Source organism: Euprymna scolopes, chromosome 34, assembly GCF_053919585.1.
Source record: "Euprymna scolopes isolate OS-2025 chromosome 34, ASM5391958v1, whole genome shotgun sequence".
Taxonomy (NCBI): Eukaryota; Metazoa; Mollusca; class Cephalopoda; order Sepiida; family Sepiolidae; genus Euprymna; species Euprymna scolopes.
In genome coordinates this window covers 22,655,549-22,672,669 of record NC_136515.1, presented here as the reverse complement: position 1 = coordinate 22,672,669, position 17,121 = coordinate 22,655,549, and the positions used below count along the sequence as shown (strand labels likewise).

General features: G+C 34.9%; 1 protein-coding gene across 2 annotated transcripts in view; it reads right to left on the bottom strand.

Annotated features, from left to right (window-relative positions):
* LOC145259130 (RING finger protein 150-like) overlaps nt 1–17,121 on the bottom strand; it is a 182,220-nt gene that overhangs the window by 109,944 nt on the left and 55,155 nt on the right. The window contains exon 1 of one of the 2 annotated variants that reach the window (XM_080116810.1): nt 15,417–15,571. The exons of the other annotated variant lie outside the window; for it this stretch is intronic. Coding sequence (XP_079972936.1) covers nt 15,417–15,435 — 19 coding nt within the window. The 5' untranslated portion in view covers nt 15,436–15,571. Of the gene's footprint in view, nt 1–15,416; nt 15,572–17,121 lie in introns of those variants that run through there. 2 annotated transcript variants of the gene reach the window in all.

The window sequence follows — 17,121 nt, the reverse complement described above, 5'->3', positions numbered from 1 at the left end:
TCTTGGCAAGCTAAGAACAGCATCTATTAACAACAGACCTTTGATCTTAACCAAAAAGGGCAAGCACAAAAGCGTTACGGACAGACCGACGGAGTGACTTATAGAGTCGCTTGCACGCGACTAAAAATGTCTTCTTTTTTCAACTACTTTATTTAATGTAACAAAGTTTTATAATAATTAAGAAAAAATATCAACTTTAACATTAGAAAAAGGAAAACGCGACGGTCATTGTAGAAAAATTGTAATAAAAAATTATTGTTCTTTTTTTGTAATGTTAAAACTGGGTTCGAATCTCAACCGGCTGTAATTATCACTTCCTATACTGACGATTGTTTAAGCATGAAACACTGTGTAGGTATAAAAATAATTGTTAATATTTATTTAAAAACAAAAAAAAACAAAAATTGTCAGGGAATTAAGAAAAAGCAGTCAACCTAAGCGCAAAAGCAAAAATACTCTCTGACTGTTTACTGTTTATGCATGCTGACCCGGCATAACTTAATTTCCGATTTTAATCTTCCGACTGGAAGTAATTATCACTTCTTACACTGGTGATTGCGTAAGCATGAAACAAGTGTGTGTAGGTATAAAAATAATCTATATAAATAAAGTAGTAGATGCGTGTATGCGTGTGTGAATATTTAACTGATAAACTCTTAAACAACTGGTCACATAACACTGAAATAAACAAAAATAGTAATCATACACTAAGAATGGTTTATAACAAGTAAAATCTTTGTTTGGATGAATTAATAATGCGTACAGAAATGTGTCGGCAAATTGAAACACAAAATGGTCATTTCAACTTGTTGACATATTTCTATTACTTCTGCGCATGCATAAATTCATTCATAGCTTGAAGTTGTTTCATTTTAAATCTTTCTTATCTAGCTGTTGACAGCTCAAATGGAAAGGAACGTGAATGGAGTGCTGAATGTTTCGGTTACGATTTTAGCTGATGGCACCAAAGTCATTTTTTTTTTAACTTTTAAAATCACTACTATATATGAGGTACAATATAATCAGCGACTACTGTTGCTACCAATTCACTGCTGTCGCAAAAAGAGAAGTAACAGACAGAATGAAAGAATGAAAGGGAGATAATTGGTAGTATTTTATTAAAACAGACGAGTGTCGTACATTGTTATTACATACCTGCATGTTACGTTTATGGGGGCAAAAAAATAAGACTGAAATTAAACAAGGAACAAGTGAATTGGAAGCCTGGAAAAATCATGGAATTATAATAGAAAAATGCAAGCATGAAAAGTAATATGGTTAAGCTTAAACATGGAAAAGTAAAGGACTAGTTGTTAAAACTGGAAGAAAAGGACAAGATATTCCAGTAAAAAGTATAAATTTATAACTTAAAATATTGCAGCATTAAATTTTTTTAAATTCAATTTTACATGACATAATCAATTCTTAATGCTGCAATGTTTTAAGTTATAAATTTATTATATTTTTTTACTAGAATATCTTGTCCTTCCTTTTCCAGTTTTAACAACAAGTCCTTTACTTTTCCATCTGTACTAATCTTGACATCTTGGACTATTTGACAAATAGTAATGCGCCGATCTTCCAAAATGACCGAAAAATGGGCTGAAATGACAGCCTCAACTTGACGGACAGATGCCTCATCAATGGCAGGTGGGGGGGGGGGGCGACCAGGTCTGGGAGCTGTTTCTACAGACTTCCGGCCATGTTTGAATTCACGCTGCCAGCGTTTTACAAGGTCATATGATGGGGCATTATCACTATAAGTTTCTTTCATTTCATCAAAAGTCTCCTGCGGTGTGCGTCCTTTCAAATACAAAAACCGAATCACTGCTCGACATTCAACAGGCTCCATTTCACACCTGACTCATTTCAAGCACCTGTAAAACAGAAACCGCAATTAGTTCAGAGCTGTAATTTGCCACATAACCCGTAGAGATATAAATCATTGCACATGCAAAATTTCAACTAGGTCAGACAACTGGAAGTGGGGCAGGGGCATTACTTATTGCACGCTCCTCGTATGGTAACAGGAAGACCCTATGTTGCTCGAAATTGAATGGTGATCACTAGCGCTAGGACAAGATAATATTCTTTTCATTGTTTTGACTCAAGTATTTATCAGACACACTTAGACACATTTAATCAATCGAGAACCACATCCCTGTCTAAAAACCTATGAGATATTAACTCATATACACTCGAGAGTCAAAACAAAAGAATATTCTGTTGTCATAGCCCTAGTAATCACTATGTACTTTTCCAGGCTTAATTTTCTATGTTTTTCTGCTCTCATCTTCGCGTTTCACTCTGGAAGAAGCTGAAATGTTGAAAATCTGTTACTGTCTTTTTCTTTTTTACAACAGAGTCACCACTTATCAAGACTTGGAGGCCACTCAAGGATAAGCGTTAATGAGTGTATGGTGGTCACTGACACAAGTGTAGTGATCGTTAGTGGTTGAAACATACTGTAGGGTGCGCAGACAAGCTCCTGCCCAGATGTGGTAACAGCAGTCCATTTTATGAGTGATAGTGAGCTGACAAAAATATATGATAGCAGGAAGACCCAACGTTGCTCGGAATTGAATGGGGATCACTACTATGTATTTTTTCACACCTAACATCGCATTACTTTCTTTGTTTTGCTGCTCTTATCTTCACGTTTTACCCTGGAAAAAACTAAAATATTGGAAATCTCCATAAATTAGTGTCTTTTTCTTTTTACAAGGGAGTCACCAATTATCGAGGCCTGTAGGCTACTCGAGGATAAGGATTAACAAGTGTATAATGGTCACTTAGACAGAAGTGTACTCATTGCTAGTGGTGAAAATTGGATACAATTTGATTATTTAAAGGGGACAGCTCAAGAACTTGTTTACATTGGACTTGAAGATGACCATATTGTAGTCAGCTGGAAAGCAGGCTAGCAGAACAGAGTTGAATGTTATGCTTATACGAATAAATGCGAAATACTTTCTTTTGTGTTTACAAAGTTATGAATGAAATGTTTATTATTTTAAATATTTTTTTTTTACAAGGGAATCACCACTCATCAAGGCCAAGAGGACACTCGAGGATAAGGGTTAAAGAGTGTACAGTCGTCAAAAGGGACAATATCATAGTAATTGTTAGAAGTGTAAATTTCATAAATTGAATTGCTTAAGGGGAACGGCTCATTAAGAACTTGTTCACATTGGACTTGAAGACGGCCATATTGTAATCAGCTGGAAAGCAGGTAAACGGAAGAGAGTTCCACAGATGAGCAGTTCTAAGAAGCTTTGTTCATGGAATCTATGTTTAGGTTTAGGTACAAATAAAGAGTGGGGAAAATTATTGATTGTGTTTACAGCCAAACCAGTATTTCTCATGAATGTTTGGCGAGGAGGGACCATAGATTGGAGCTTAGACGATCACTTTCAATGAAAATAACAATAAAACAGAGACAGGCCCACAACGTCTCTTCTGTTATAAAGAGGTTGCAGGGAAGCAAACTTTGTGAAATGATAAGTCCGCCAGTATAAATTAATGTTTGTATTATAGAAATCGATAGCCTAATAGAAAATTCAAAGTCCTAATAACGGTAAAAAAAATTTTCAAACATTCTAAAAACAAAATTGAAAATTTTCTTTGATTTCATGTAGAGTCAATAGGAGAAACTACACTGCGCAACACCCCAAAAGTACAGAACATCTATGGCCATTTTTGTATGCACAATGGCACGGAAAATCTATTCCTGGTCTTTTTGTCAAATTAAGTACAGTTTTTTTTTGCAAAATTGTTACTGTCGAAAATTTTGCTGAGAATCTTAGTGATATGAGTGATGAGCAGAGCAAGAAATTCCGTCAGGATATTTCAGTGATGGAGAAATGTTTTAAAAGAAAATATAATCCTGACATGTTTGCAGATTACTGCTGGATTATGAAAAGGGAGAATGGCACTCAACACAAGAAGATTAAGAGAACAAATGTTGTTTAAGCTGACAATTCTGTGTTTTTCATTCATAACCAATAATAAAAATATGATTTATAGTACACTAGCAGGGGTGACTGGCATTGCCCGGGTGTTTAAGGTGTGTGTAGGTGGTATAGTAAGGAACCCGGGGGGGGGGTAAAAAATGGTAATAGCGGTGGGGAAAAATCAAAACAACAGTAGACAGAGGTGTTAAAAAATGTGGTAGTAGGAAGGCAGGCTCGAACCCTTAATGCAAAGGAGAAAAAAAGGTTAAAAAATTGTCACATCTTAGTCGATATCTATCGCCCAACTGGAAGTTCCGAATGTTAAAATCAAGCATAGTCAATCCAACTGGTATGATGACTTGCAAAAATGCTGACGCAAAAACCAACCCCTCCTTGTAGAAAACTAATCAATTGAGGGTGAAGGAATTAATATTCTTGGCTAATTTTTTGATATTTGTCATCAGAGACATTGAGCTTCAAAACGATACCGATCTCGTCAGGATCCATTGTGTCTATTGAAAGTTTTTGGCAGACATACAAACATACATACACGCAAATCAACGATTGAGATTTATATCATAGACTAGCGAGGGGTACCCGGCGTTGCCCGGGTGTGTGTGTGGGGGGGGGGTTTTAAAAAAAAAATAAGTATGAGGATCGAACCCGAACCGTTGAGGCAAAATTGTAAATTAAAGTGTGGAAAAAAAAACATGCGACGTTAACCATTGCCCCACCGCAAGATGCTAATGGAAAAACGCTTGAATTTATTTAATTACTTGGATTTAGCAGGTGCCCGTTTTAATGAGTTAATGAGGTCAAGTTTGACTGCGGGATAGTATTATTTCATTTACTGCTGAATGCTTTTTTTCCCTCCCCCAAGATGTTATAGGAAAAAGACTAACCCACATGCGGCGAGCGACAAATATTGAATATTTATCTTACCGAAATCGAGCAAATTAAATAGACAGGCGAGCTTCGTTGTTAACTGTGAGATATTACGATTTATATGTGATATAAAAAGTTTTAAAAAGTTGTGAAGTGAGCGACCGCTTCTCTGAAAAAGCCTTTTGTTGACATACAGAAAAAGCGAACACACATACATACATACATACATGCATGCATACATACATTTTCGCTTTTATATATATAAATGAAAATGATACCTAATACATAAAAGGTCAGCATCAGGATATTTTTATTACATTGAAACAGGTCTTATGTGGCATGTACTTTTTTTTAAACCTGAAATTTTTGCACAGCTTGGATCACTAGGAGTAATTATCGGTTAGGTTCATAAAACAACTAAGATATATTAGAACATAAGGAGCTGGGGAGTCAAAGAATTGAGAGCGGGGGGGGGGGGGAGTCGAAGATGAAAGGGGTCAGAGAATGGAGAGTCGGAATGTAGGGGGTCGGGAGTAGGTAATTTTTGCAGGAATCAAAATCAGATTTTTTTCAGTGAACTCCCTCCCCCCACACACCAAAGGTGGGAGGAGTTGGAATCGAAAATTTTTGCAGAAGTCTGTTAGAATCATGGTATTTTTGAAATCAACTGCAGAGTCGGGTATTTTCAGCCAACTCCGAACCTTGATCAAAAGAAGTATCTTGTGTACGGAAAAGACGATTTGTAAAAAGTGCGAAAAGATTTGACGGCATGCCACACAATTCATTCGACAGCATTGAGGGTGTTACGATTCTGCCAAGGCAAGAGGCCAAGAAAAGATACAAGATTCAAGTTTTAAAATGATGAAATTTCTGCCATTTATTTGGCAAGCTACCAAACAATGAAAACCGATGCCAAAATGTGTTACGCATTTTGTTGAGATGATTTAGCAGCACGGACGTAAACTTCTCTTCAAAATAAATTTGGTCTGGGTTGTTGGGTTGGTTGGTTCGATGACATACCATGATACAAATCAATTCGACAGTGACTTTGTTGCTGTCGAATTGATTTCTGTTTAGTCCTAGGATGTCTACCCTCTCAGGTTTTACCTTCTCCGGTTTATTGCTAATCGCCTGAAGTATTCCTACTAGGGAATGCTGACAGGGTTACTCAAAATTTATTTTTCAGGCTAGAATGTATTTATCCTAGTGCACTGATTTCTCAAAGCTATGCCTGGCCTTGTGTCTGACCTCCCCTCAGAGGTGAAGTAAATGACATGTCGACCCTTATCAGATCAGTGAATGCTGCATGAAATCACACATTTTGTGTATAACGTATTTTTAATATATATTTATATTTAATTCACCTCCAAAAAGGCGTATCGAAGCATAAGGGACTATTTAAATCGATTTAAAGAAGAGGTAACCTAAGTGGGTAGCTATTTTGCAAGATGTTTGTTCACATAACATTTAAATTTCAGTATATTTGTATGATCGAAAGGAAATGGGTAGGAAGTCTAAAGGCAAGGCTCTATGGACAAATTTATCTTTAGTTGACCTTTGACAACTAAATATTTTCGTTTACTAGCCAAATAGAAAAGTTACTTGCCAAACCCATGTGATTTTTGGAATAAGACATCTCCGTTCTGTGACGAATATGCACATAGTTTTTTTTTCTGTATATTTTTAAATAAGTGTAATTCTAAATATACAACAAATTTTATGTCGATACTTGAAGGTATGAACATTATAATTTCTTCAGATATTTTTTAAACAGCCTTCGTTGAAAAAAATAAGAAAAAGAGTATATTGTTCTATCAAACTTTTATTTATATAATTTAATTTTGTACGTTTTATTAAAAAATAAAAAAAAAGTTGAAAAGATATTTTTCATTCAATAGTGAGCTTTGGAAGTTTACAGTGAAGAGGTGGGATTTTTCTGTTAGGAGTATTTATGTAGGTAGGGGGAGGTTGAGCACAATTGCAGAGAGTTCATCGGAGCACATTCTATGAAAGTAATTATAAAACAAGTATGGGAATGCAACGTTGTGGTGATGGGACAGGGGTTAGAGCTTGGTAGACACTATGTGACTAGATTAGAGACTTCTTTTTGTACCAGTCTAAGAGAAAAGACTAATGTTTGGTGCATCAGCCCATATGTAGAAACAATACTCCATGCCTAGACAAATGCTAGCTTTATAGAAATATAGAATACTAGCAGGCCGTTCAGTGTTGCTCTCTTGTAAAATATGTATAACTATATTTTAATTAATGCAAATGTCTTATTATAAACAGAAATACCGTAGGTATTAAACGTAACGTTAAATTCCTTAAAACAAAAACAAAAAAAAATGAAGTAAATAGAAAAAAGAAAAATGGAAAGAAAGGGAGACGTGTACGCAACTATTATGTTTTTTTTTTTCTAAAAAAAAAACAAAAACAAAATAGTTCACTTCTTATAAGTAAGAAAAAAATACTCGGGCTGAGATTCAAACCAAAACCTAAAGACAGTGAATCAAGTACGATAACCGTTAGGCCAGCTTGATAAGATCTTTAAAAAGTGTTTTCAAATCTATTTATTCTTAACACAAATAATCTATCATGTGAACCATTCACATACGCGCATTTGTGAAACTGACTCGGATAAAAATCCGATCAGCGCTACATATCAATTTTACAATTTTGACCTCTTAGTAGGCATTTTCTTCCGGATGAAGACCATTAAAAAATTTTCTATGCGTCTGAATACCCTACATACCAAGTTTCAAGTCTGCAGATGAAAAATTCATTGAGTATGTAGGTTGAGAAGTGTCCTCACATACACATATTCTCACTTTTATAGAACTCACGCACACAAAGTTCTTTTTAAATAATAGTAGGGATACAAATATCTGATTTTATATAGTTAGAAATTAATTCTAGCATTTGCATAATTTTTTTTGTTGTAATTTTTGACGGGGGGGGGTCCTCTAGTTATACACGTCGAACAGAAATTGGAACTCAAATATATAATTTCATGGTACGTAATGTTATCCATTAACCAATCACGTACTGCCTAAGAACACCTGCAAACTGTTAGCAGCGTTAACACACATCACAAAATCGACAAGAAATGTTATCTACTGAATTAACCAATTCTCTTGAACATCGTCTCTGCAGACTTACTGACGGAAGTCTCTCCAGGGCTCGATAAAATCTAGTTAGAATTTTAATCAGAGAAAGGCGTGTCGTTTTTTTTTTTTTTTTGTTTTTTTGTTTTTTTGCGAAATTCTTTTATACAGGTGTCTATGGAAGTCAATCAGTGAAGCTAAGCAAACTAATTCTACATTTCTCATCCATAAGAACGACCATTTTTAATGAATAGCATTAAAGAAAGGAGCAGAATTCTACCAAGGCGGAGCAATATCTGCCCTCCCAACTTCTCACCTGTAAAAAACAAACTACAAAAATATTATCTACATTTTTATATCAGTGAATCTGATTTTATGGCGATTATGTATATTAACTTACTCGAGTCTGGCCGACGTAGATAGAACGCCGTTCCACTCAAGTTATGTCACGTGCTGACGTCACAAAATAAAGTACAAAGCGATCGATGACTATTACGAGGATTATTTTAAAACGGGTGCATTTTAAAGTTAATAATTAAAAATACTTTAAAAAAATAAAACTGTCTGTTTTCGATCTTCTAAAGAGTAATTTACAGTAACAAATTGCAACTTCAAAAAATTCTGTTTTTACTTATATTTAATTTTGTGCTGGACCATTTTTCATAATTTTTGGAATTTATACTAATTTCGACATGACACCAAAGTTCGTAATAATCTTTGTATTTTAAATGCATTTTTCATAGTAAAGTTGCACCTAGACGATCAGCACGTACAAACATGAACTGGATGTACACTGCGTGTCAAATTATTAACGAGATAACATTTTTTTACCAGTTTCAGAAACTTACTTATAGTTTCGTATGAAAAGCTTCAGAAACATTGTCGTACTGTTCCGCGCAATGTAAACAACTTGCCATCATAATCCACAGTATTTGAGGTGTATCAAATTATTAACAAGGCAGTTTGTTTCGTCAATAAAATGGGTCCTAAAGGTTGTTTGAGTAGTTCTGAAAAGAGTACTATTACAGAACAGCTAGCAAAAGGTAAAACTACCCTTGAATTATCGAAAATGATAGGAAGGTACCATCAAACTGTGAATAACTATGTTAAGGACCGTACAAAAGGTACGTAAGAGAGCTGATAAAGGTAAATCTAGAGTTGTTTCACACCATTCTCTACTCCAAATTAAATGTGAAGTTGTTAAGAATCCTGGGCAAACAAGTTGAAGTCTTTGACCAAGCTGGATTGAAGAATCTCTCAAAAAATACTCGATGTCGCCTTCTGACAGAAGTGGAAAAGTCTATTAAGCCTCCATTAAAGCAACGTCACATACAAAACCGATTGAAATGGGCAGAGAACAACATGAAAACGGATTTTTCCAAAGTTTTGTTCACGGATGAAGTGCGTGTCACTCTTGATGGCCCAGATGGCTGGAGTAAGGGATGGTTCCTTGATGGACGACATCGTCATCAGCGTTTAAGGTGCCAACAAGGAAGTGTGGGGTAATGATTTGGGCTGGGATTATCGAAGGTACATCAGTTGGGCCATGGGAAGTCACAGATGGCGTAAAAATGACATCAAATGCTTACATAGCTTTTCTGAAGGAGCACTTTGAACCATGGCTGAAAACGCAAAGGTTGACGTTCCGAAGAACCAATAATGCGAGAGAGCAATAATGGCGATCAAGCTGGCTTTGGTGTTGTAAGAAGTTATATTAATGTTCTCGACATAACTAAATGAAGTAGTCCAGCGGATTCAGGTCGGGGTAGCGAGAGAAAGCTACAAAGTCGTAGCATTTCTGGATCTCTTTGGACAGGGGCTATCGCCAAGTCCTGCTGCCACACCCAGGGTCTACCAATGGCACATCCAGGTACGTTTTATGTTGACTTTCAAGCTGACTTTGAAGATGTGAGGTGGCATCATGTGGTCCTCACTTGAAACCACACCAAAGACCATTACTGTGGCCGGAAACTTTGTTTTCATCACCCTGGGCATGTCCATCTCATTCGTAGCAATCCAGTGATGCATTTTGGAAGTGCTGGCAATGGTCCTGTTGTTATAACTTGGATCGGTAGAGAGCACGAGTTGTACAACAGCGCATCTCCGATCTCGCTCGTTGAACATTGTGTCACTTTCAGACATGATAGAAAGCTCGTATCACTCTCGAGACTGGCTAAATAGCAGATGGTCTGCAACAAAAAAAAAGAAAACTGGTTTTCATCAAATGGAAATGGAATCATGTCGTCTATTCTATCATTCCACCCTTTAGAAGTGACTAGCCTGGGTTTGGAGGTGTGTGTTGAGCCAAAAAAAAAAAAACAAGTCGTAGTAGGCAGGCTCGAACCCGTACCGCAAAATAGGAAAAAAACATGAAATGAAAAACTTGACATTTTTGCGTTATGACCATCGCTAAACCGGAAGTGGTGAAGGTTTAAATTAAGGCTAGTCAATCGAAAAAAGAGGATAACTTTCGAAAAATCAGTGACAAAAGTGAACTCTTTTCATGGAAAAGTGCCCAGTTGAGGGTGAAGGAATTAATGTTTTTGGTCAATTTTTCGCTATTTGTCGTCTGAAGGGTCGAGCTTCAAAACGATACCAATTTTGTAAAAATCTGTAGCCTCTGTCAAAAGTTTTAGGCAGACATACATTTAAACAGACAGGTGAGATTTTTATAATAGATTATTTCAGCATTGTGTTGATTACAAGCATAATATGTAAAAGGTTTTAACTTGAAATATTTCCCTATTTAACAAAAACATCTTCGGGCATTATACAATATAGACAACAAAACGAAAAACAAATTTAACCAAAGGCAGGATAAGTTACTCTTCTACTTACCTGGATAATTTTTTTTTTTAAATCTTATTTTCAAATGTTTATTTAGTTTGAAATACAAGTAACACAGTCTTAAATCATAATAAGAAAAAAATGGCCGACATTAGACAATCATATGGGGAGTCTCGATAATCGCTCAAAAATGAAAAATTAAATAAAATACTGGCAGATAGATGTCACTGTGATATTTACTAGGCAAGTTTCTGCAAGTATTTTTCTTTATTTTCAACTTTTTACTTATGTCAGTCTCCCCCCCCCTCCTCCTAAATATCTAAAGATATAAAAAATTGAAGCATGCAATCTTTTTCTAAAAGTTAGTTGGCATTAAATAATCTAAAAAGGGTTGATTTCATCACAACCTCTCTCACTGAAGAGACGTTGTGAGTCTGTCTCTGCTCTATCATTATTTTCATGGCAAGTGCTCGACTGAGCTCCTATCTATGGTCTTCCCTCTTACCAAACTTTTACAAAAATCACTCATCTATTTGAAACCACTATCATTAATTTCTCCCACTCTTTATCTGTGCCTAAACCTAAATGTAGATTCTATGAGCAATTAGAACTGCACACCTGTGGAACTCTGTTCCGTTTGCCTGCTTTCCAGCTGACTACAATATGGCTGTCTTCAACATAAACAAGTTCTTGATGAGCCGTCCCCTTAAATAATTCAATTTATCAAATTTCCACTACTACTAATTTCTACGATATTGTCCCATTGACTACCATATATGCATTAACTCTTATCCTCGAGTGGCCTCTGGGCTTTGATAAGAGGTGACTCCTTTCTAAAAAGAAAAAAAAAATTCACACAACCAAACCAAACACCATGAATAAATATTTGAAGATATAAAGAACTTGAAGCTTAAAAGCTTTTGCCAAAAAAAATCCTACCCCGACCTGAACTCGCTGGACTACTTTGTTTGGTTATATGTTGCGAACATCACCAACATGACCTCCTACAACACCAAAGCCAGCCTGATCGCCAAAAAAATTCACACAACCAAACCAAACACCATGAATAAATATTTGAAGATATAAAGAACTTGAAGCTTAAAAGCTTTTGCCAAAAAAAATCCTACCCCGACCTGAACTCGCTGGACTACTTTGTTTGGTTATATGTTGCGAACATCACCAACATGACCTCCTACAACACCAAAGCCAGCCTGATCGCCACCATCCACCGAGTATTCGCCAAGCTCTCGCCGGCGCTTGTGGAAAAGGTATGCTCTCAGTTCCGGACCTGAATCGAAGTGGTGATTGAGGCTGAAGGCAGCTACATTGAATAGATGTTGGCTCTACTACATAATCAAGTTACCTGAATTGATTTTTTTCAGTAAAAGTTTTAAAATAAAACTGTAGTGTTGTTTTCTTTAGGGTGACACTTTTATTGTTTTAACCTTTAACTTTCCTTTATATGTCAACTTCATTGCTTTTTTTTATCAAATTATTTCAGCATATGTACACATGTTGTTCTAAAGATTATAAGCATAAAATTAAATAAGTTTTTTTAATTGTAATGAATGGCTCTCGTCACGAGAAAACCCCTTGCCTTCACAAGCTTCTGCGACTGACCTTCAGTCCTATCCTGAAATGGACAAGCCTTACATCAAATCTGTTGTCAACTCTGTGTGCCTAAATCTAACTGCAAATTTCATAAACAAGGCTTTTTCATAGAACTGCCCGTCTGTAGAACTGTATCACGAGTTTACTTTCCAGCTGACTACAACATGGTCATCTTCAAGAAAACAAGTTCTTATCGAGTCATTCTCTTAAATAAGCGAATTCTATCCAATTTCCATCACTACCAGTCATTATGCTATAGCCTCATTGACCACCTTACACGTAACCATTATCCTCGAGTGGCCTCCAGGCCTTGATAAGTGGTGACTCACTTGTAAAAAATTATTTCTTTTTAGTAAGGCGGTAAAATACAGAATATAAATTTTTTCCTTTTGGTGTAAATTAATGTTAAGTATTTTTTTTTTTTTTTAAATGAATCATTATTTATCAAGGCCAAAAGCTACTCGATTATAAGGGTTAATGAGATAAAACGATTATCAGTTAAGAGATGAAGAATATTATAAGAGGATTGAAAATTACTAATACAATGAACAAGTTTTGCTTACATGTGGTGGTTTATGATCCAAGTATTTGTTGCCATTAGACTTGAAGACAGCCAGGTTTTAGTCTGCAGGCTTTGGTCATTTGGTTTTACACACATCAACCGTTTTTAGGTCATTTAAAGCAGAATCCAGTAATTTTATATAAAAAAAAGTTTTTATGTTTCAAGTTGATTATATCTTCATTTATTTAATGTGTTTGGCTTTGATTTGATCGTTTTGTTTTACGGCATATCAACCTTTTTCGGGTAAAATCAGTTTCACAGAAGCTTTTGTTTCAAGTTCTTTATATTTTCAAATATTTATTCATTGTGTTTAGTTTGGTTGTCTTGTAAAGAAAAATTGTTTTTGACTTTGCAGAACATGATTGCAAAGGGAAAGGGGGAAAAGATCAATGTTTGGTGCATTTAAGCACCACCACTGAGAGAGCAGGCCAGTGAACATGACAGCGTAACGTCACTTCCTGATGAACTTGTAGGTAGAGATAGTTTCCGGTATTCAGCCACGTGGTCACGCTAACAGGCATAAAAAATATGGCTGTGTTAACGATTGTCCATGTATGTTCTAAAGAGAAAGAAAAATTCTCCATTCGAATAATAATTATTATAATTGCACATTGGGATAATATTAATCTAAGAAAATATAGTAAGTGAACTCGTTTTTGAACTTTAATTTCTATCGGAGAAAGTCGAATATTTCATTTTATTTATTTATTTTTTTTTTTACTGCAAAACAAACAATTTTTATATAATATTTTTCAGTCCGTTCTTTGAATAATAAATAAAACTTTTCACTGAGTATTTCCAAATATTTAAAAATTAGCATTTTTCACAGCAGTTTTTTTTTTTTTTTTTTTTTTTTTTTTTACAATCGGTGAATTTTCAATATTTTAGCACCAGGCGTAATTTATTTCTTTGGAATATATTTAAAACTTCAAGTTTTTGTTTTTTATAACATTTTAATTGTAAATAATTTACATGACGGGTTTGTTTTACTATCACACAGATTCGAAAAAGTTGTCAAAAAAACAAATATATAACAAATAAATGTTATCAAAGGCAAGATAAGTTACTTTTCTACCAAACTGGATAAGTTTTAGTGTTTTTATTTAATGTAAAGTGTTTATTTGGCTTGAAAAACATACAATGTTTACCGATGTATTTGAAAAATGCAAATGGCGGCATGCTTGCTATTGCACACAGTAAGTTTGGAAAAACGAGTTTAAACAAAAAATTGTACAAAATACTGTTAGAAACTCACTCAATATATGTTACCGTGACATAAGCGGACAGATATTCGGTGGGTTTCTAACAGTATTTTGTATAATTTGTTTGTTTAAACTCATTTTCCAAAACTTACCGTGTTCAACAGCGAGCATGCCGCCATTTTTCTTTTTAAAATACATCGATAAACATTGTATGAGTTTCGAACCGATTACAGTTTTAAAGTGAGTAAAACCACTAAAAACCTTTCCAGTTAGGTAGAAGAGTGACTTATCTTGCCTTTGATAACATTGATTTGGTATATATTTGTTTTTTGACAACTTTTTCGAATCTATGTGTATAGTAATACAAACCCAAAATTTGATTTAACTTGAAAATGCTATTTAAAATACATGTGCGTACACTGCACAAGCACCCTTATTATTGTCATAATAGTAATAGTAATAATAATAAAAAAAAACTGTTGTAGATGACATCGACTGGCGCCACACCAACTAGTTGTAAAGGGTCAGGGAGGATGGAAAGACCGAGGTGGGAGAGTACTAACCAAATCTCCACTGGAAGTCAGCAGTTCAAATCTGATACCTTGGGGAAGCATTTTGTTACCCAAACCGCAGGAAACACCAATGGCCGATGCCAACGAGAAATCAGTGACAACGGCTGTTGCGATAACATGCAATCATCTGCATAAGTGGTCAAGAGATGGAGAACACTGGAAATCTGAGGAGTCTTGTTGTCACTTGGTCTCCAGGGCACACCACAGGTTACTGCCAGTGAGCGATCACTGATGATGGCCTGTGAGACAACTAATATGCTACACATTTTGATGAAAAACATGGGAAAAAAATGGACATAGAACAGAAAACCAAAACTTTAAATATAATTTCTGTATTTAAAGTAATAGTTATTTAAATATTTCAGCATATAAACTTGTGGGCAAAATCCAGCTTCTCAATAAGGGGCACTCTGGATAGGAACAAAAATAATCTCAGTCATGAAAGATTTCTCCTCCACCGACCGAGGACAGAAAAGGTAAAGTGTAGCATCAAAGCAGATACTACACTGTGATCTTGTTCCGAAGGCCAAAAAATAGTTTCTTTGTTTGTTCCCTAAATTCATAATTCAGTTTTATCAGTATTAAACTGTATATTGCTTTAAAATTACTTAATTTTACATAGATAATATTTATATTTTATATTGGATAAAGTTCAGTTTCAGTATTAATCGAACTGTGTTCCTTTTTCTTTTTAAAAATATTTTATTGCTCTTTTTCAAATGTCTGACAAATCTTACCTACATTGCCTGCAGGCATTTTTCAGTTAACAGGCCTTCTTACTCTCGGTGACCGTGATTTAAGCCATGAAGCCATTATCTTCAGACAGCCTGGTGTGGTAGCAGGGAAGTAGTCCCATGATATGCTCTACTTGCTAACACTGAGTAAGCACAATTGTTTTCTGTGAATTTTGACAGCGGGTATCTGCATATAAATATTCTTTTCCACTTTAATCGCCATAAATAGCGATGACGTTATTAAAAAAAAAATGTTGGCACCTGATATTTAGAAAGACGTTTAATAACAAAAACAGCGTTAGGTCAGGGTTTTTTTTATGATATATTTATGTGTTTTTACCGTGGATAAAATAGCTCTAATTGTGAAAATTGCATAATAGTTATATATTATTAAAAAAAAAAAAAATAAATAAATAAAAAAAAAAACATGGACAGTTGATCTGACTTTTGTTTGTTTGTTTTTCTTTTTCGTGGAAAATTAAGTAAAATGAATTTTAAAATAAACTAGCAGGTCGCCTGGCGTTGCCCGGTTGTAAGATACACTTAAAGATGATATTTCGATTCATGAAAATTACATATTTATTATTATAAAGACAACTCTCTATCAATTATTGTATTAAATCTAAAATATAGTAATAAGATCAAAATTAAAATATATATATATATATATATATATATATATATATATATATATATATATATATATGACTTGAGTGCCAACAGCTAGAATCGAAACCAAAATATACAACTCCACCTACATTCCTTAGTCTCTGAGCCACGCCCATACGCATATATAAAAATTCACCTGTTATCCCTTTTTTAAAAGATGGAATCGCCCAAAGCCGTCCGGACAGTCTACAGAGGTTTATAATTATTAAGATTACAGTTTTATTTTGGTACTATAAAATGCAGTTTAAGACGAACAATCAATTATATCAGAGTCATCAAGTCGATCGAGTATAAGATTATGGAATGGCAGCTCAGATGGGTTGGATACGCAGCAAGGATGACATCGTGAAATTTGCTTCTTACATTAGAAGTCAACAGGAAGAATCCGAGAGGAAGACCGATGATAAGATGGACAGACATCTTGCACAATGATCTCCGTAATAGCAGCTTTCACTGTCGGGTTAAGGTTATGAGCATTCCAAATGGAGACTCGAATACATTCACGGCACCACTGTGATCGTCCTATATATTTGTGTTACCTTCATAATATGTCATCTATATATATATATATATATATATATATATATATATATATATATATATATATATATACCCCTAGTCCATAAATATAAAAGCGAAAATGTGTGTATGTATGTTTGTATGTGTGTTCGCTAAAAACTTTCGACAGACACGACGAAAATTCACAAACTCGGTATCATATTGAAGCCCCATCCTTTGCACGAAAAATATCGAAAAATTGGCCGAAAACGTTCATTTTTTTCACCCCGAAATCGACAATTTTCGACAGGGGGGGGGGTCAACAAAAACGGTCCTCTCATGACGACGACCGGTTCTACGCATGCGTCAGATGACGTCATGACCTGATTTACTTTAAATACTTGAAGAACTGACTAAATTTCATGTACGTCGTGTTAGCTCAGTTGGTTAGTGCGTTGATTTGTTTATATATATATATTATTCCTTAATTGGAATTCATTTTTGAGATGAGCATTATATATATTAATTTATTTTTATTTCG